The sequence below is a fragment of the Peromyscus californicus genome, unplaced genomic scaffold, assembly GCF_007827085.1.
Source record: "Peromyscus californicus insignis strain IS unplaced genomic scaffold, ASM782708v3 Scaffold_19__1_contigs__length_69161282, whole genome shotgun sequence".
NCBI lineage: Eukaryota > Metazoa > Chordata > Mammalia > Rodentia > Cricetidae > Peromyscus > Peromyscus californicus.
Window position 1 is genome coordinate 36,569,621 of NW_026294491.1, and position 15,933 is coordinate 36,585,553.

The window sequence follows — 15,933 nt, forward strand, 5'->3', positions numbered from 1 at the left end:
AGGGCATAAGGCACAGCAGAGTATGAGGCAGCTGGTCATGTTGCATTAGCAGTCAAGAAGCAGAAAACAATGAGTGCTAGCACTTCTCTTACAGTCTTTTCTATTCAGTCTAGGATCCCAGCACATGGAATGATGCCACATTCAGAATGGATCTTCCCACCTCAAGTCAATTAACCCTCTCTAGATGCTTCCTTATAGACATACTCAGAATTCATCTCCTTGGTGATCCTAGATCCTGCCCAGTGACCTATTTCTGAAATTTTTTCTTTCTTAAAGAATTATATTCTGGGGGTTGGAGAGATGAATTAGCGGTTAAGAGCAACTCTTCCAGAGGAACCAAGTTCAATTTCCAGCACTCACACGGAAGTTCACAACTGTAACTCCACTCTGAGAGGATCTGATGCCCTCTTCCGGCCTCAATGAGCACCAGGCACCACATAGGCCAAAGGTATAAATACAGGCAAAACGGAATCCATACACATAATAAAATTAAAAATAAGAGAAGAAAAAAGAGAATTATGCTCTGTGAAGAATAAAAAGAAGTATGTATGGTGATATTTTATTTGTATTAAAATGTTATTTGTATGTTAATAAATAAAGTTGCCCGGGGGTCAGAGCTATTAGCAAGCCATAGGAAAGCAGGGCAGTGGTAGCGTATGCTTGTAATTCCAGCACTTGGTAGGCAGAGCTGGGTAAGTCTCTGTGTGTTCAGGGACACAGCCATTATTGGATACACATGCCTTTAATCTTAATACCAATCATGGAAAACCTGGAGGCCTATACAGACAGGCCGTGAGGAGGCGGTCATGTGGTTGGGTTTACAACCAATGAGAAGGCAGGACAGGAACTCTATATAAAGACTTTAACACAGGGGTAGCTCTGGTTCGGAGAGGTAGGACCACCGCAGGAGGAAGGGTAAGGTTTTAGCTCTTAGCTCTGACCTCTTGGCTTTCTTCTTTGCATTGGTTCTGTGTTTCTTATTTAATAAGAAGGTTGGATACATCTACATTATGTTCCATTTAACTGTGTTTTTAACATTAGGCTCGATTCATTTCTTTAGAATTGGCCTGCCTCATAAAATACTGTTCTCTTCCCATCCCAATATGCCTTCTATCTTTTAATAATGTTAAAGAGATAATGCAATTATACAATAGATACAGCTATTAAATATTAGCATACAAGAACATGTTCAAAACATAGGGTAGAACTCAGTAGCAGAGTTGCATGTTTACCATGTTCAACACCTTAAATTCAAGAACCAACATCAAACCAAAACCAAAACCAAAACCAAACAACAATAAACCAACCAAGCAAACAAACAAACTCCATATACTATATAAATAATTACAGTTCACCATATGTCTAGATACAAAATAGTTTTCATTTCATCTACCATTACTTGGGACAGTACCATTGTTTCAGATTACAAATATCTTAACAACAGATATAAAAGAAGTTTTTATTATATGACATATTGTTATAAAATAGTAGTTACTGTAAGACAAACACATTTAATTTGGAAAGAAGTAAGTCCTAACACTGAAATGAAGGTAGCATGGCAGAAACAGACAAACGAGTTTGAACTGCTTCTGAAGAGAGATGGGTCACTGTTCTTTTCTAAGGAGCCATCAACCATGCTCTCTCACAGAGCAGAAAGACTCCCTGAACATTTAGAAAGGTAAAGGACTCCAAAGCAAACCCTTGAACTGGAAGTGCAGCATATAAAAGTACTTCACCAGAAAAGATGTGAAATAGTCATGTTTTGCTTAGATCCACTTTTTATACTACTTGCTATAATGTTCATTATAATTACAGTAAAGTGCATTAGTACCAAACACTGTTAGTAAAAATAAGCGTGGTGTTCGACAGGGATAGGATATACCCTGCAGACATCTGCCTTGGATTTAGGAGGGCCTTTTAGCCATTTCTTCATTTTCTTACGCTTCCTAATGGACTTTAGCTACATTGAACACATCCTCTAATCAAAAGTAATTTTGGCCGGGCGGTGGTGGCGCACGCCTTTAATCCCAGCACTCGGGAGGCAGAGCCAGGTGGATCTCTGTGAGTTCGAGGCCAGCCTGGACTACCAAGTGAGTTCCAGGAAAGGCGCAAAGCTACACAGAGAAACCCTGTCTCGAAAAACAAAACAAAACAAAACAAACAAACAAACAAAAAAAAAGTAATTTTGATTTCTTTGGTAATCTGTCCAGGTGACTTCACTCCAAATCTGTTATTACTAGGCCATCATTTTCCTTCACGTAGCCCATGGCATTCCATCCTCTGTCAATCCCTTCCTTTCTTGTGAAGTTTTCTTGGTTTGTGTCTTCTAACTTTATTTTCTTGGTGTTTTGAAATAACCGAGTCACTGGTTCCAATCCACGCTTCTCAGCTCCTTGCATTAAGTGATTGTTCACTTCTGAATCCACCAGCACAGCAGATGGATGAGTGGCAGCTTTACTTAGCAAAAATCCCATTGGGACAGCTGGTCAACCATCAAGGGAGTGTGAGGGCCCCTTCTAAGTGGTGGAAATGTTTCTTCAATTTGATGACTGAAAAGAAAACCAGGTAATAAATGAATGCAATAGGAACATCAACAACTTCATGGCAATCATTCTTTAAGTGGAATGCTCTACTGGTGATGAAAACACAAAACCATCTTCTCCTTCCAGTTCTTTTTTTTTTTTAAGGAAAAGATTTTATTTTTAATTAATGTGTCTATGGGTGGGTTTATGCATGCAGGTGCAGTGCCCAGGGAGACCAGAAGGGGGTGCTATATCCCCCTAAAGACAGTTACAGATTGTAAACCATCCCATGTGGATCCTCAGCAAGGGCAGTACTTACATGATGAGTCATCTCTTCAGCCTCCATTTATATTTATTTACATTTTCTTTTGGGGAAGGTATATAGGGCCTATTGATTTTCTTGAAGGTCTTCTAAAAATTACATTTATATGTGTGTGTGTGTGTGTGTGTGTGTGTGTGTGTGTGTGTGTGTGTGTGTGTGTAAGTCAGAGAACAATGTAGAACAACTTGTGAGTGTCAGTTCTCACCTTCCACCATGTGGGTCCTGGGATTGAACTCTGATTCCCAGGCTTGGTGACAAGTGCCTTTACCTGCTCTGCCATCTTGTCAGCCTTGAAAGTATACTTGAAAGTATTTCAATACTCTTGAAAGTATTACTTTAAATTAATTAATTTGTTTTATTTGGTGTGTATGTGATGCTGTGCCTACATGTATATATGTATACAATATGCATACCTAGTGCCCATGGAGACCAGAAGATGGCATTGGGTCCCCTGGAACTGGAGTTACAGATGTTTGTGGGCCACCATGTTGGTGCTAGAAACCAAAGCCAGGTCCTCTAAAAGAGCAACAAGTGCTCTTAACTGCTGAACTCAGTCCCTGGAAGGTTTTTTTTTCCAGAGCTGAGGACCAAACCCAGGGCCTTGCGCTTGCTAGGCAAGCGCTCTACCACTGACCTAAATCCCCAACGCCCCCCCAAAGGTTTTTAAAAGTAAGTTTTCTTGATTTTATGTTTATTCCTTTTCAAAAAATAATAGAGCTTCTCAACTTCTCTCAGTCCTATCTATCATTCTTGCTAATAAAAACTTTTAATTCGTTACTAATGTGTTAAATAAATAATCACCAAACATCCTTAGCTACCAGGAAAATTCAAATTAAAACTGCATTGTGATCTATCTTGCCCCAGTCTATTGTCAAGAAAACAAATAGCAACAAATGAGATAGAAGAGGAGAGGACAGGAAGAACCCTTATCCACTGCTGGTTGTAATGAAAACTGGAGCAGACCCTATGGAAATGAGTATGGAGAGTCCTCAAAAAAACCAAAGATGGAAACACACAGGATCCAGTTACATCACTTTTGTGTGTATTTCCAAAGGAATATACATCATCACTCCAGAGAGATATTTGCACATCTCTACACTATTCATAACAATCAAGATAGAGATACAGCTTGGATGCCTAATGACAGTTGAATGTGTATAGAGGAAAAGCAGAATATGTCCACAAATGGGTTTTCTTCAGACATAAAGAATGGAGTTCTGTCACTTGTAGGAAAATGGATGGAACTGTAGAACATTATGTTAAGCAAAATAAGCCAGGCTCAGAAAGACAAACACAACACTTTCTTTCATATGCATGATATAGTGTTAGCACCGTTTATCCTTTCATATAGATTTTTAAAAAATATAGATATGACTTATGGAGATGGTTCAGTGTATAAAGCACTTGCCATCAAGTATGAGGACCAGAATTTAAATCCACAGAAAAGCCAGGCAGACATGACAGCTGTCAGCAATTCCAGTGTCTGGGAGACAGAGACAGAGCATCCTTGAGGCAGGCTGGCTAGTTAGACTAGCTAGAATTAGACAGCTCCAGGACCTTGGAGAGATCCTGCCTCACTAAAAGTAAGAGTTATCAAGGACATCATCAACTTCAGGACACCCATGCCTACACAATATATGAATGTGTTTCCATACCCATGTAAACACATGCACACATAAACCACATATACAAGCAAAAAATAATAATAAAAAACCCTATATGACATGAAAGTACAAAGGGGAGTCCTGGGGAGAGAGGGAAAGGAACAAGTGGGGTAGTGTGGGAGCAAATGTGAGGAAAAATGCAAAATAGGATTTTGCAATTTTATCTATGTATGTATGTATGTAAATGTCATATAAACCTATTATTTTGCATGCTAACTAATCTAAAAATTGAAAATGAACTTTTTAGGCATGAAAACAAGCAGGAAAAATTATAACCTGTAACTAAGAGTCCAAAGAAGCTAATAGAAACAAATCTAGAAATGTCATGAATTAAAGAATTTAGTATGCAAGTACTTTAACACAGTTATTTAAACTATTTTTATATTCCCAAGACAATGGTAGAGCAAAGTACACACAGGATATGTTTTTCTTAATTTTTGGTTTGTTTGCTTGTTTTTCAAGACAGGGCTGTCCTGGAACTCGCTTTGTAGACTAGGCTGGCTTCGAACTCACAGAGATCTGCCTGCCTCTTCCTCCCCAGCACTGGGATGAAAGACGTGTGACACCACATCTGGCTCCTTTTGGTTTTTTGAGACAGGGTTTCTCTGTGTAGCCCTGGATGTCTTGGAGCTTGCTCTGTAGACCAGGCTGGGCTTGAATTCAAACATCTATTTGCCTCTGCCTCCTGAGTGCTGAGATTAAAGGCATGCATCACCAATGTCCAACTTAGATAGGGTGTGTTTAATAATGAAAGATTTCTTTAAAAAAATCAAACTTTCAACAATGAAAATATAACTTTTATTGTAGAGATTTGGTTTTATTTTATGTGTATGGGTGTTCTGCCTGCATTTATGTGTGCACCTATAGTGCCTGTGGGGACCAAAAGAGGACTCCAGATCCTTTGGAACTGGAGTTACAGACGGTTATGAGTCACCTTGTGGATGGTGGGAATTGAACCTGGGTCCTCTAGAAGAGCAGCCAGTGTTCTTAACCACTGGTCCACCCTTTCCAGCTCCATACATTTTTATTTTTTGAAATTGGATCTTATGTAGCCCAGGCTGGCCTTGAACTCACTGGAGGTAATACTGGCTTTAATTCCTTACCCATCTGCTTCTACCCTCCCAAGTGCCAGGATTACAAACATGTACACAAATCCTGGCACCAGAAAACAGTTTTCAGTTGAAAAGAGTCGTGGCTGAGGTTAGCGTGACCAATGGAAAGAGTGGAAACTCTCTGGAAGGGAGGGAATCTTGATTGTGGAACTGCCTGTATCAGATAGGCCTGTAGGTGAGCCTGTTGGGGCATTTCCTTGATTAAAGATGAATGTAGGAGGGCCCAGACTGCTGTGGCGGTGCCATTTCTGGGCAGAGAGTTCTGAGTTGTATAAGAAAGCGGGCTGAGCAAGCCAGTAAGCAGCCAAGGTTCCTGCCTCTGCTCCTGTTTGAGTTCCTGCCTTGACTTCCCCTAATGCTTGACTGTGATCAGGATGTATAAGCCAAAGAAGCCCTTTCCTTTCCAAGTTGCTTTTGGTCACAGTGCTTATCATAGCAATAGAATGCAAACTATGGCGCCTGGGGAATTATGCTCCTGGCTCTATCTACCATTAATAATCTTCATTCTTGTCCTCAACTCTTCAGCTCCAAACAAGAGTGGTTTTTATGAGAGGATCAGAGCAGGCTCTCCTTAAGTGTGTGTTCTATCACTGAGTTGCACTTCCAGCTCAACTGCTAAGCTTTGAATTTGGTACATTCTTTCTTATTTGTTTTCAATAATCCTACTCCAGATTCTTGAATTCAGTTTATGGATTACATATTATTCCCCCCGAACTTTTCAGGATGGTCTCTGAGAGCCCATGCTTCTTCATTACTTTTATTTTTTTTTAATCAATTACTATTATTTCAGAAAAAACATGCTCCCTGGGGTCTTTTGTCCATTTTATCTACAATAATTAGGACACTAAAATTAATTTTATAACATCTATTAAGCTTACAAATAATAAATAGTAATTTTTAAAAATGGTATAAATATATTAAGACAAAAATACTTTATGAAAAAATATAGATACTGAAAAATAAGACAGTTATATTTAAGTGTACTTCCCTAAAAAAATTAACAAATTTGCTTGCTTGTGATACGTGAGTACTCATGTAGGAGAAACATGAATTTTTTTTAAGACAGGGTTTCTCTGTGTAGCTTTGGAGCCTATCCTGGAACTCACTCTGTAGACCAGGCTGGCCTTGAACTCACAGAGATCAGCCTGGCTCTGCCTCCTGAGTGCTGGAGTAAAGGTGTCACCACCACCTGTCGAAATAATTCTTATGTCTCCACCAACATGACTTTACTTTCCAAAAGCACAAGTTTAAACTATAGCATCAGAAGACAGCTGCAAAAATCTTATATGGTTATTTGTAGAAAAAGACAGGAAGATGGGATCACAGACACTCTCAGGTTCATCATGTAAATTTTAAAAGTTTCTGAATAGTAAAGAAAGGAAATTAGCAGCCTAGTGTGCTGCGGGCCGCAGGAATATATCATAAGAACTCAGCTGGTTATGGCAAAGTCACTACCTGGAGGAATCAGGGAATTCCTCCAGAGGAAGCCAAATCCCAAGGAGTTTTTGGTGTTACTTGGCTTGTTATATATCAGCTGTCTTCTGTTATGAAAATCATGTGTGCCTTCATAGTTTTCCCAATTGACTTTTCCCTAAGAACGGCTAACAATGTGGACTGATCACTCTTTAGACATACACATTCCAGGCATTTGGAGAACAGCCTCAGGAAAGGCTTTCTCTGGAATCAGATATCTCCCTTGGCCACTTTCAAGGACTAGCAGTAATAACAGTCCACATGCAAGTCTCCTGGTAAATTCCACAAGGAGACACCACCTAGGTCAGGTGGACGTTAAGTAATAGCTTTACACAATTCAGCTCGGACCCCTCTTTCTTACAGCCTTACTAACTTTATAGACTGCTAACTCCTTACCTAACCACTTCTAGGAATATTTAGATAACCTCCTGCACTGACAGCTATGCTCAGCCAGAACCCCAGTTCAAGCCTCCCTGTAATTATCATCATTAGCAGCATCCGGCCAGGTCCATCCCCAGATGGAGGAGAGTACTTTATCAGAGATACCTCTGTATTCTCTAAGAATAGACTTAACCATCCAGGCTACCTGTTTGAGAAGGCCTGGTGGATGTGCCAATTAAGCGTTACTTCCTCCTTTCCCAAACCTTACCTCCAGTTCCAGATCTCCCTTTAACTATCACCAGAGGCATCCAGCTGTACACAGGTTGCCTAGCGACTGAGCACACTTTCCCCCACCCTGCAGAAAAACGGCAGATAGCTTGGACAGATAGGAGCCACAGGAAAAAAGAAGACAGTTTTACTTTCTCCCATTGACCTAGCAACTTATAGATTCTTAACATTTTCTACCAATCACGTTTAAGACTATAGTTGAGCACATAAGAGCCCTCTTCTTAGATATTACCTAAATTCAGCCTTTAGTTGATTCATTTCCCCATTGGTCACTTCCCTTTGGGGTTGCAAATGATAATTAACGGTTGTTGCCTCCCTATGTGATTCTTATCACCCTTCCGTTTGACCCTGGAAGCCTGGCTTTATATACCAGGACTTCCAGGGCACAGGGGGTCAGAGAAGAGAAAAGAGAATGGAAGAACTAGACGGGTAAGAACTTGAGAGGAACAAACTGAGATGGGGAAGAACTAGATTGAAGGTTAGAAGAGAGTACTAGAGGAATGAGATGGAAGATGAGGATGAGCCAGATGGGGAACAACAAGATGAGGAAGAACGAGATGAGGAGAGAGAAAGAGATGGGAGAGAAGATGATATGGGAAGAAACAAGATGGATGAGAACCTAGAAGGGGCAGAACAAGATGAAGGAATTAAGATAGAACCCAGAGGGGACCTCGGACAAGTGTAGAGAGAAATCAGGCAAGAAAAGACCTAAATATGAGAGCAGAATATAAGCTTGTAACTGACACAGAATAATAAAGTATATGGACTAAGGAGTTTCGTGTACATAGATTCATTTCTCCTCATCAAAGATTAATTATCAGCTGGTTGTAGATTCTTCCCAGACCCTGGGAGGGGACTATCGAGGGGCTGGGCCCCCTTAGTCCCCGATACTAGTGAATAGGCATGGTCACTACAGTGTGTGTGTGTGTGTGTGTGTGTGTGTGTGTGTGTGTGTGTGTGTGTGGGCAATCTTTGCTAGCTGTACTTCAGACAGCAGGCTAAAAGCTAAAATTTAAGAGCAGAAGCTGCTCTTCCAGAGAACACTGATTCAATTCCTAGTAGTCACACGGTGGTTCACAACCACCTGTAACTCCAGTTCCGGGAGATCCAACTCCCTCTTCTGGCCTCTGTGCGCATCAGGCATGTATGTGGTGCACAGACACACATGCAGACAAAACACCAGTACACATAAAATAATAATAGAAAAATTAAATCTAAACTTTACAAAGACCTGAAAAAAATTAAATCCCCCAAAGATAAAGATGTCCATCAATAAATGGGCTAATGAAATGGGCCATTCTCAAAAGAAAAAACATACATGATCAACGGATGTTTTAAAAAGTGTTCAACAGCATCAGAGAAATGCAAATTAAAACTACTTTGAGAGTCTATCTCACCCCAATCAGAATAGCTAGCTATTATCAAGGAAACAATGTATGGCAAGGATGTGGAGAAGGGGAGTCCTTATCGAGTGCTGGTGGGGGCGCAAACTCAACACCCTGGAAATCAGTGTGAAGACTTCTCAAAAAAACCCCTAAAACTAGAACCTTATGACTCAGCTACACTGCTTCTGGCACATGCCCAAAGGTCTCCATATCCAACCACAGGGACACCTGCACATCCATGTTTCTTGCTGCTCTATTCACAATAGCCAGGGAATGGATCCACCCTAGATGTCCCAAAGAGATGAGTCAATATTGGAAACACTATACATATACAATAGAATTTCACTTAATTATAAAGAAAAATGAAGTCATGAAATTAGCAGGAAAATAGATGGATTTGCAAGTTATTTTAAATGAGATAACCCAGACTTGCAAAGTCAAATACCACATGTTCTTTCTTGCATGCGGAGGCTAGCTTTAAATACCTAAGTAGGGGGTAGTGAAGGGTGTGGGTGCGGGTATAGGTCATGAAACTGCGAGGTGAGGGACAAGAAAGGGGTTTAGGGAGTAAGAGAACACTTGCGACATGAGAGCAGATGGGCAGGGGACCACTGGGGGAGAAAGGCAAAACAAAGTGGGGAGGGGATGGGGAGAAAAAGGGCAGAAGGATCAACAGAAACAAATTATGAGTGCAAATGCCGCAATGAAACCCATTTCCTTTGCATTCTAATAAACATAAGTAAAAACACAGGGAGTAAAGCAAGCTTCTGAGTTAGCTGGATAGACGCTAAACTTTTAAAAATTGGCAGCATACACCAGCGCTCATTTCTTTCCACTTTTTGATTTCAAGATGCAATTTTTAACGCAGCCGGATAGCCACAATTACCACACCGGTTAAGCTAAAAGAAGGCCCAAGTCTGCTCACTGATAGAAGCCAAACTTGGGGTAAAAACTTAGAGACAGTATTTAACGTCTCGCGAGGTTTTATATCCTTTCTTGTCTTCCTAAAGAGGGAACGTGGAGGAGGGCTGGCAGAAGAAGAAACGCCAGCCTGGAGTGTGAGTTTTATTGCTGGGTCTGGCACTTCCCAGTTCCATCTTGACTGGGTGGGCAGACCCCAGGCCGAGGGGTGGCCCAACCAGGACAGAGCAGCTCCCTCAGGGAGGCTGCAACAGGGAACCCCACCTGAAGGCTCGCACAGAACAGCCTCCTGACCGTGGCAGGAGCTGCGCACCGGAGCAGCTCTAGGAAGTAACCGTTTCCCTCAGCCAGGAACACCTCGGGCTCCAGGGGCCGGCTGGAAGCCTCGAAGCAACAGGTGAGTTCTAGCGCGAAGGGGAGGGGACGGCCACCGCGCATGCGCCGTCCGGCGGCTTCCGTGAAGGCGCCGGCTAGAGGATGGTTACTAGGAGACAGGACGCACGGGTCGGCCATCTAGGCGCTGCGTGGGCGTGCGCCTGCGCGGCGCGGATGGGCCAGGAAAAGGCCTCTGGTCGCAGCCCGGACAGGCGGGCCGGCGGCTGTCCACGTCGCTACGTGCTCGGGTGCGCGCGCACGATTTGTAGTCCCCGCGAGGGGGCGTGTCGAGCCAGGTACGCGTGCGCACGGGGGCTGGGGGCGCGCCGGACGGAAGTGGAGCGGAGGCGCCGGGGAGGTGGAAGGAGAGCCCCCTTCAGGTACAGAGCGTGAGGGCGGGGCGTCGGCCAGCCGGGAGCTAACCGCTCCCGCCCTCTTCCCCCGCTGCGACCTGCCGAGTCTCCGCCTCCGCCGGGGCGGGGCCCACGGGATGGGAAGGAGGAGACAGGGGCGGGGGATGGAGGCCGAGGGGGCCGGCCTGGATCTCCCGCAGGGCGGGAGGCCCGTCAGTAGCCGGGATGAGCTCCGGGGAGGACGATGGCCCGGGAGGCCGGGGGAGGGCTCCAGAGCTCCAGGTAGAAGGCACGGAGGTGCGCCGGGCTAGAGGAGAGCCACTCCGGGGCGGCTGCAAGAGGGTGGGGAGAGGTGTTGGGGGTCTGACGGTGGCCCCCGGGGTGGGCATCGCTGCGTGAGCGGCTGCGTCGCGGGCAGCCGGCCGGGTGGGACGGCTTCCAGGAGCAAACCTTACTCCAGTTTCTGGGGAGCTAAGGATCGAGCCCAGTTCCTATGGTGACCGCTTCGCTTCCTGCCTCAGCTTGGTTGTTGGGAGACTGTTTGGCTTGGAGACACTGTGGGGTGATGCCGAGGCACTTGGAAGCTCAACCTGTCTTTTCCTGACCCCCTGATCTCCCCAGTCTCTTTATAGACTGGGAGGCAGGGGAAGGCAGAGATTGAGATTTTTGCATGGAAATCTCAGAATTTCTTTTAGAGCTTTGTTTAGAGGAAAGGCAGGGCTTTTGTTTGAAAAGTTTTTTAAGTCTCAAATAGGCGGCTGTTGTGCACTTGATACCTAAAAACGCCGAAGTATATGTAAATAAATATGTATTTGTATATATCCTTCAGTCAAGGATTTAGACTTAGTTTGCACAAGTGACAGTGTTCTGTGTTTTCTTACTACCCCCCCCCCCCCATCGCAGATCTGCGTGTCACGATATTCGTCGTTTTAAATTTATTCTAGTTTTCAGGATTTCGAGTACATTTTGTTCACTTTCAGGAAATAAAGTCACAGTAATTTCAAAGTAGAAGAGGTTATTTGACAGTATAAAGGGAAGTTATCTCATTTAACTCTGCTTCAGGAACAAAACATAATTGTTTGATTTTAGTTGAGCAATGAATTAAATCCTTCCATCTTAATTATTGAGAAAGAGATAAGAAGATCAATATTACATCAATCAATATTCCTTTCAACCCTCAACCTTGATATTATTTAATGGCAGTTTCAAAACTTTTTTTTTTTTTTAACTTTCCAAAGAAGAATCACTGTTGTAGTCCAGAATATAACCAGGCAAAGAAAGCCTCTGGATTCTGTTTTCTGTCTTCTGCCTTAGTTTGTTTGAAAATAATTTGATTTTAAGGTCCTCCACAAGGAGCGGCCATTAGAACAGGTGTTATTTATTCCCTCACGGATCACATGCTCTTCATTCCCCGGTCTGACAATGTTAGCCATTCCCTTGCTTTTCCTGGTAGTTTCATCATCATCTTATGCGAACACACGCCTTAGAGTCTGCCTTGTTGTGGAACGTTATATAAAGGGAATTGGAACAGGTATTCTACTGCTTCTTTACTCAACACTTAAAAAATTTGTCCTTATTGCTTCTGGTTAGTTTGCTGGTTAGTATCCAGTTGTAAAAGTATACCACAATTTACTGTTGGTGGATAGTAGAGTTTTAAAATTGTTTTTGGCGATACTCTTTGACGGGGTTATGGTTACTAAAATATATGCATCTCATGTTTTGAAGGGAGGCAGTTTGAAAGGTAGTTCTTTTTGTTTTAGTTACGCTGTTAGTCTAAGTCCTATATTACTAAACCCCTTTGGTCCAGAAAGGCCTTCAGAAAACAACCAACCCCCTTCTTGTGTTTCTAAGAGGTCTTGATAAACACTGCCTCTCCTAAGGCCATTGTTTCATGCTCATTGAAGAGATAAGTTGTTTCTTTACTCTAGAGACTGCATTGTAGAAAGGAGATGAGCTTGGAGGTTGGATTGGAATGACTGGAAAGTTTTGTTTTGGTTTTCTTTTTCTTTTTTTTAACCTTAAGAAAAGTTTGTGGCTTTAATATTTTATTTGAAGTAAATTCTTGAAACATACTCATTTATTTTTGTCATCAGTATAAACACAACATTCATAATATTTTTGTACAGTTATCACGTCTTCTGCTAGGTAATTCAAGCCTGCCTTGAAGAGTGTGTAAATCTAAACTTCTGGAGAGAATTGTAATAAAAGAAAACAAAAACTTAACTCTAGTTTAGCTTTTGCAGAAGTAGTTTTCAGAATTGAATAGAAAACATTCTAGTATTTTCAATTATTGTATCAATATAATAAATAGACATTTGCAAAATACCTAATATGTACCTCAGTTTGCCTTAGAGTATTGATACTTTGTGTGTTATGTGTGTGCTTGTGTGTTTGTTATATGCATGTGTATACATGTGTGTGGAGGTCATAGTTGAGAAGGGTTTTTTCCCCTAATCCCTCTCTACCCAGTTTTGAGGTAATGCCTCTCACTGAGCCTGGAGCTGGTCAATTTAGTGGTCTGGCTGAACAGCAAGTCCCAGTGAGCCTCTTGTCCATTGCTTCTCCAGTACTAGGATTGCAGACACACACTCCACTGCTGTGCCTAGTCTTTTTATATGACTTCTGTGATCTGAACCCTGGCCCTCATACTTGTAAGTACTTTTTTGACCCTGATGATACATTTTTAACTAATTTTTTAAAGTTAGATACAAAATAGTTTCATGATGACATTTCATACACATACATTGTTGTATCTTGATCATATATGCCTCCCTATCCTTTCCAACCATTTAATGATATATTTTTTTTAAAAGGTTTATTTATTTATTATGTATACAGTGTTCTGCTTGCATGTATGCCAGCATGCCAGAAGAGGGCACCAGATTGCATTATAGATGGCTGTAAGCCACCATGTGGTTGCTGGGAATTGAACTCAGGATCTCTGGAAGATCAGCCAGTGCTCTTAACCTCTGAGCCATCTCTCCAGCCCCTGTTTGATGATATTTTTAAACATAATGTTAACGTCTATTTCACTGAAAAAAAAATTGAAGTCCCACTAGATATGAAATTCTTCAGATTTTTAACCACTTATTTAAAATTTCACTTATTTTTGCTTTTCTTACTCTTGTGTCAGAGTATAGCGCATATTCTTTACCTGGATCTCATGTTCTTCACCCTTTTCCCCCTTCACTAGTCAACATTAATTTACATCTTAATTGTTTCTCTGCTGCAGGGCATCATCACTTGCAAATACTTTAGGGAATTCCTTTTCTTTTTTTTTTTTTTTTTTTGGTTTTTCGAGACAGGGTTTCTCTGTGTAGCTTTGTGCCTTTCCTGGAACTCACTTGGTAGCCCAGGCTGGCCTCGAACTCACAGAGATCCGCCGGCCTCTGCCTCCCGAGTGCTGGGATTAAAGGCGTGCGCCACCACCGCCCGGCGGGAATTCCTTTTCTTAAAAAAAAAATCATTTTGTGTGTGTGTGGGTGTGGGTGCGCACTGTCTACTTGCTTGCTAGGGTATGCACATGCCACAGTGCACATGTGGGAGTCAGAGGACAACTTGTGAGAGTTGGTTCTGTCCTTTCACTGTGAGTCCTGGGGATCAAACTCAGTCATCAGGCTCAGGCACAAGTGCCTTTATCAGTTAAAGGGCACTGGCCCTGGCTTTTAGGCAAATATTGAAGTGGTTTGTGTATGCAGGTTAGACATCACTCATCAGAAATGCTTAAGATCAGAAGTGTTGCTATTTCAGAGTTTGGGGACTTAGGATATTGCATGTACATGATACATCCCAGGAATGGGAGCCAAATCTAAACAGGAAATGCGTTTGTGTTTCATATGAACCTTAAGTACAAAGCTTGAAGGTCATTTTATGTAGCTTTTGCACTGGGTTTTTACTTTGGCCACTCTAGTGAGGTCAGGAATGGAATTTTCCATTTGTAGAATCCTGTTGTTTCTCAGAAAGCTTTGAATTGGGAGGATTTCAATTTTGAATTTTCAGATTAAGGATGCTCAACTATTGCTTGCATTTCTTGAGAGACCCAGTATTTGTTTGATTCTGAAAGGGGTCTCTTCAAAAGAGTGAAGTATTCTTTTTTCCTTTTGGCAGTGTACTGGCTACAGCCTTAGTCTTTCTCTAACTTTCATTCTGCCTCTTTGGCTCTTGCAATTATGCTGATTAAAAGCTTACATTTTATATTTTGATTTTTAATACTTATTGCACCTCACCACAGAAATGACTTTTTTTAATCAAAACTCATTATTTTGAAAAATGTTTTATTAACTAAATATTTTATTGGGTAAATACAAATGTTTCATAAAGCAACTTTATGGTGGACATTTTTCAGACATAGCAACCAGACACCAGCCTAGACATGTTGGAATTTATATTCCCGTGGAAGGAAATAGACAGTAGACAGGTGAACAAATAAAGAATATGATTTCAAGAAGTGACAAGTGCAGATAGCCTAAGTGGAGAGTGATCAAGAGATAAAGTAGTTTAGGAAGTCAGGGAAGAAGAGACTTTCGTCATCCAAAACAAAGAGCTGAGGTTGAGAAGATGTCAGCTAGGTTTTTAAAAAGCTGAGGAGAGAATGTACCTGGTAGGGAAAATGGGAAGAAAGCATGAAGTCAAATGGGAATGGAACACGCTTTAGTTCATTTGCATTGCTGTAACAAAATGCTGTGTGCTGGGTAGATTGTGAACAACAAATATTTAATCCTAATAGTTCTGGAGGCTGGGGATTCTAAGATCATGGCAATAAAAGATTTCATATCTGGTGGGGGCTTGTTTCCTGGTTCATAGATCCCTTACTGTTGTTTCCTCACGGTACAGAGTAGGAGAGAAATCTGAGGCCTTTCCTATAAGGGAAGTTAATAAGGTAATAAGGGTAGTTTGTTTATATTTTGGTGCTAGGAATTGAACCCAGGGCTATAAGAATGCTAAGTGTGTGTTCTACTACCAACAGGCCCCTGTACCTCTTATTATCATTATTCTGGGGACTAGGATTTATTCATATGAGATTGAGGGACATACAGTTTTTCAGGTCAGAGCAACACATTAAAGGAACAGAAAGCTAAACAGTAAAGCTGATTGATAGGTGAAGAAGAAAGTATTAGATCTTTAAAGAGGCAGGACC

The 15,933-nt window shown here is 41.8% G+C and overlaps 2 protein-coding genes across 8 annotated transcripts in view; one reads left to right on the top strand and one right to left on the bottom strand.

The window, feature by feature from the left end:
- Nucleotides 1-543: 543 nt before the first annotated feature.
- On the bottom strand, nt 544-10,464 carry CUNH2orf15 (chromosome unknown C2orf15 homolog). The gene is made up of 2 exons (XM_052745127.1): nt 10,333-10,464; nt 544-2,549 (listed from the first exon to the last, which is right to left on the bottom strand). Exon 2 carries the CDS (start codon nt 2,472-2,474, stop codon nt 2,217-2,219), a length of 258 nt encoding a protein of 85 aa, XP_052601087.1. The 5' UTR covers nt 2,475-2,549; nt 10,333-10,464; the 3' UTR covers nt 544-2,216.
- Nucleotides 10,465-10,717: 253 nt separating this feature from the next.
- The window catches only part of Tsga10 (testis specific 10), a 103,168-nt gene continuing 97,952 nt past the window's right edge, over nt 10,718-15,933 (top strand). For 4 of the 7 annotated variants that reach the window (XR_008219913.1, XM_052745110.1, XM_052745108.1 and 1 more), the window contains exon 1: nt 10,968-11,093. Coding sequence is in view for 5 of the 7 variants with exons in the window: in XM_052745110.1 (XP_052601070.1) it covers nt 11,022-11,093 (72 nt within the window). In the remaining 2 variants the exon portion in view is untranslated. Of the gene's footprint in view, nt 10,824-10,959; nt 11,094-15,933 lie in introns of those variants that run through there. The other 3 variants (XM_052745112.1, XM_052745109.1, XM_052745111.1) reach the window with 3 other exon arrangements.

Coding starts and splice junctions, on each gene's coding strand:
- CUNH2orf15 (XM_052745127.1), bottom strand. CDS start 2,474: ATGGGATTTTTGCTAAGTAAAGCTGCCACTCATCCATCTGCTGTGCTG.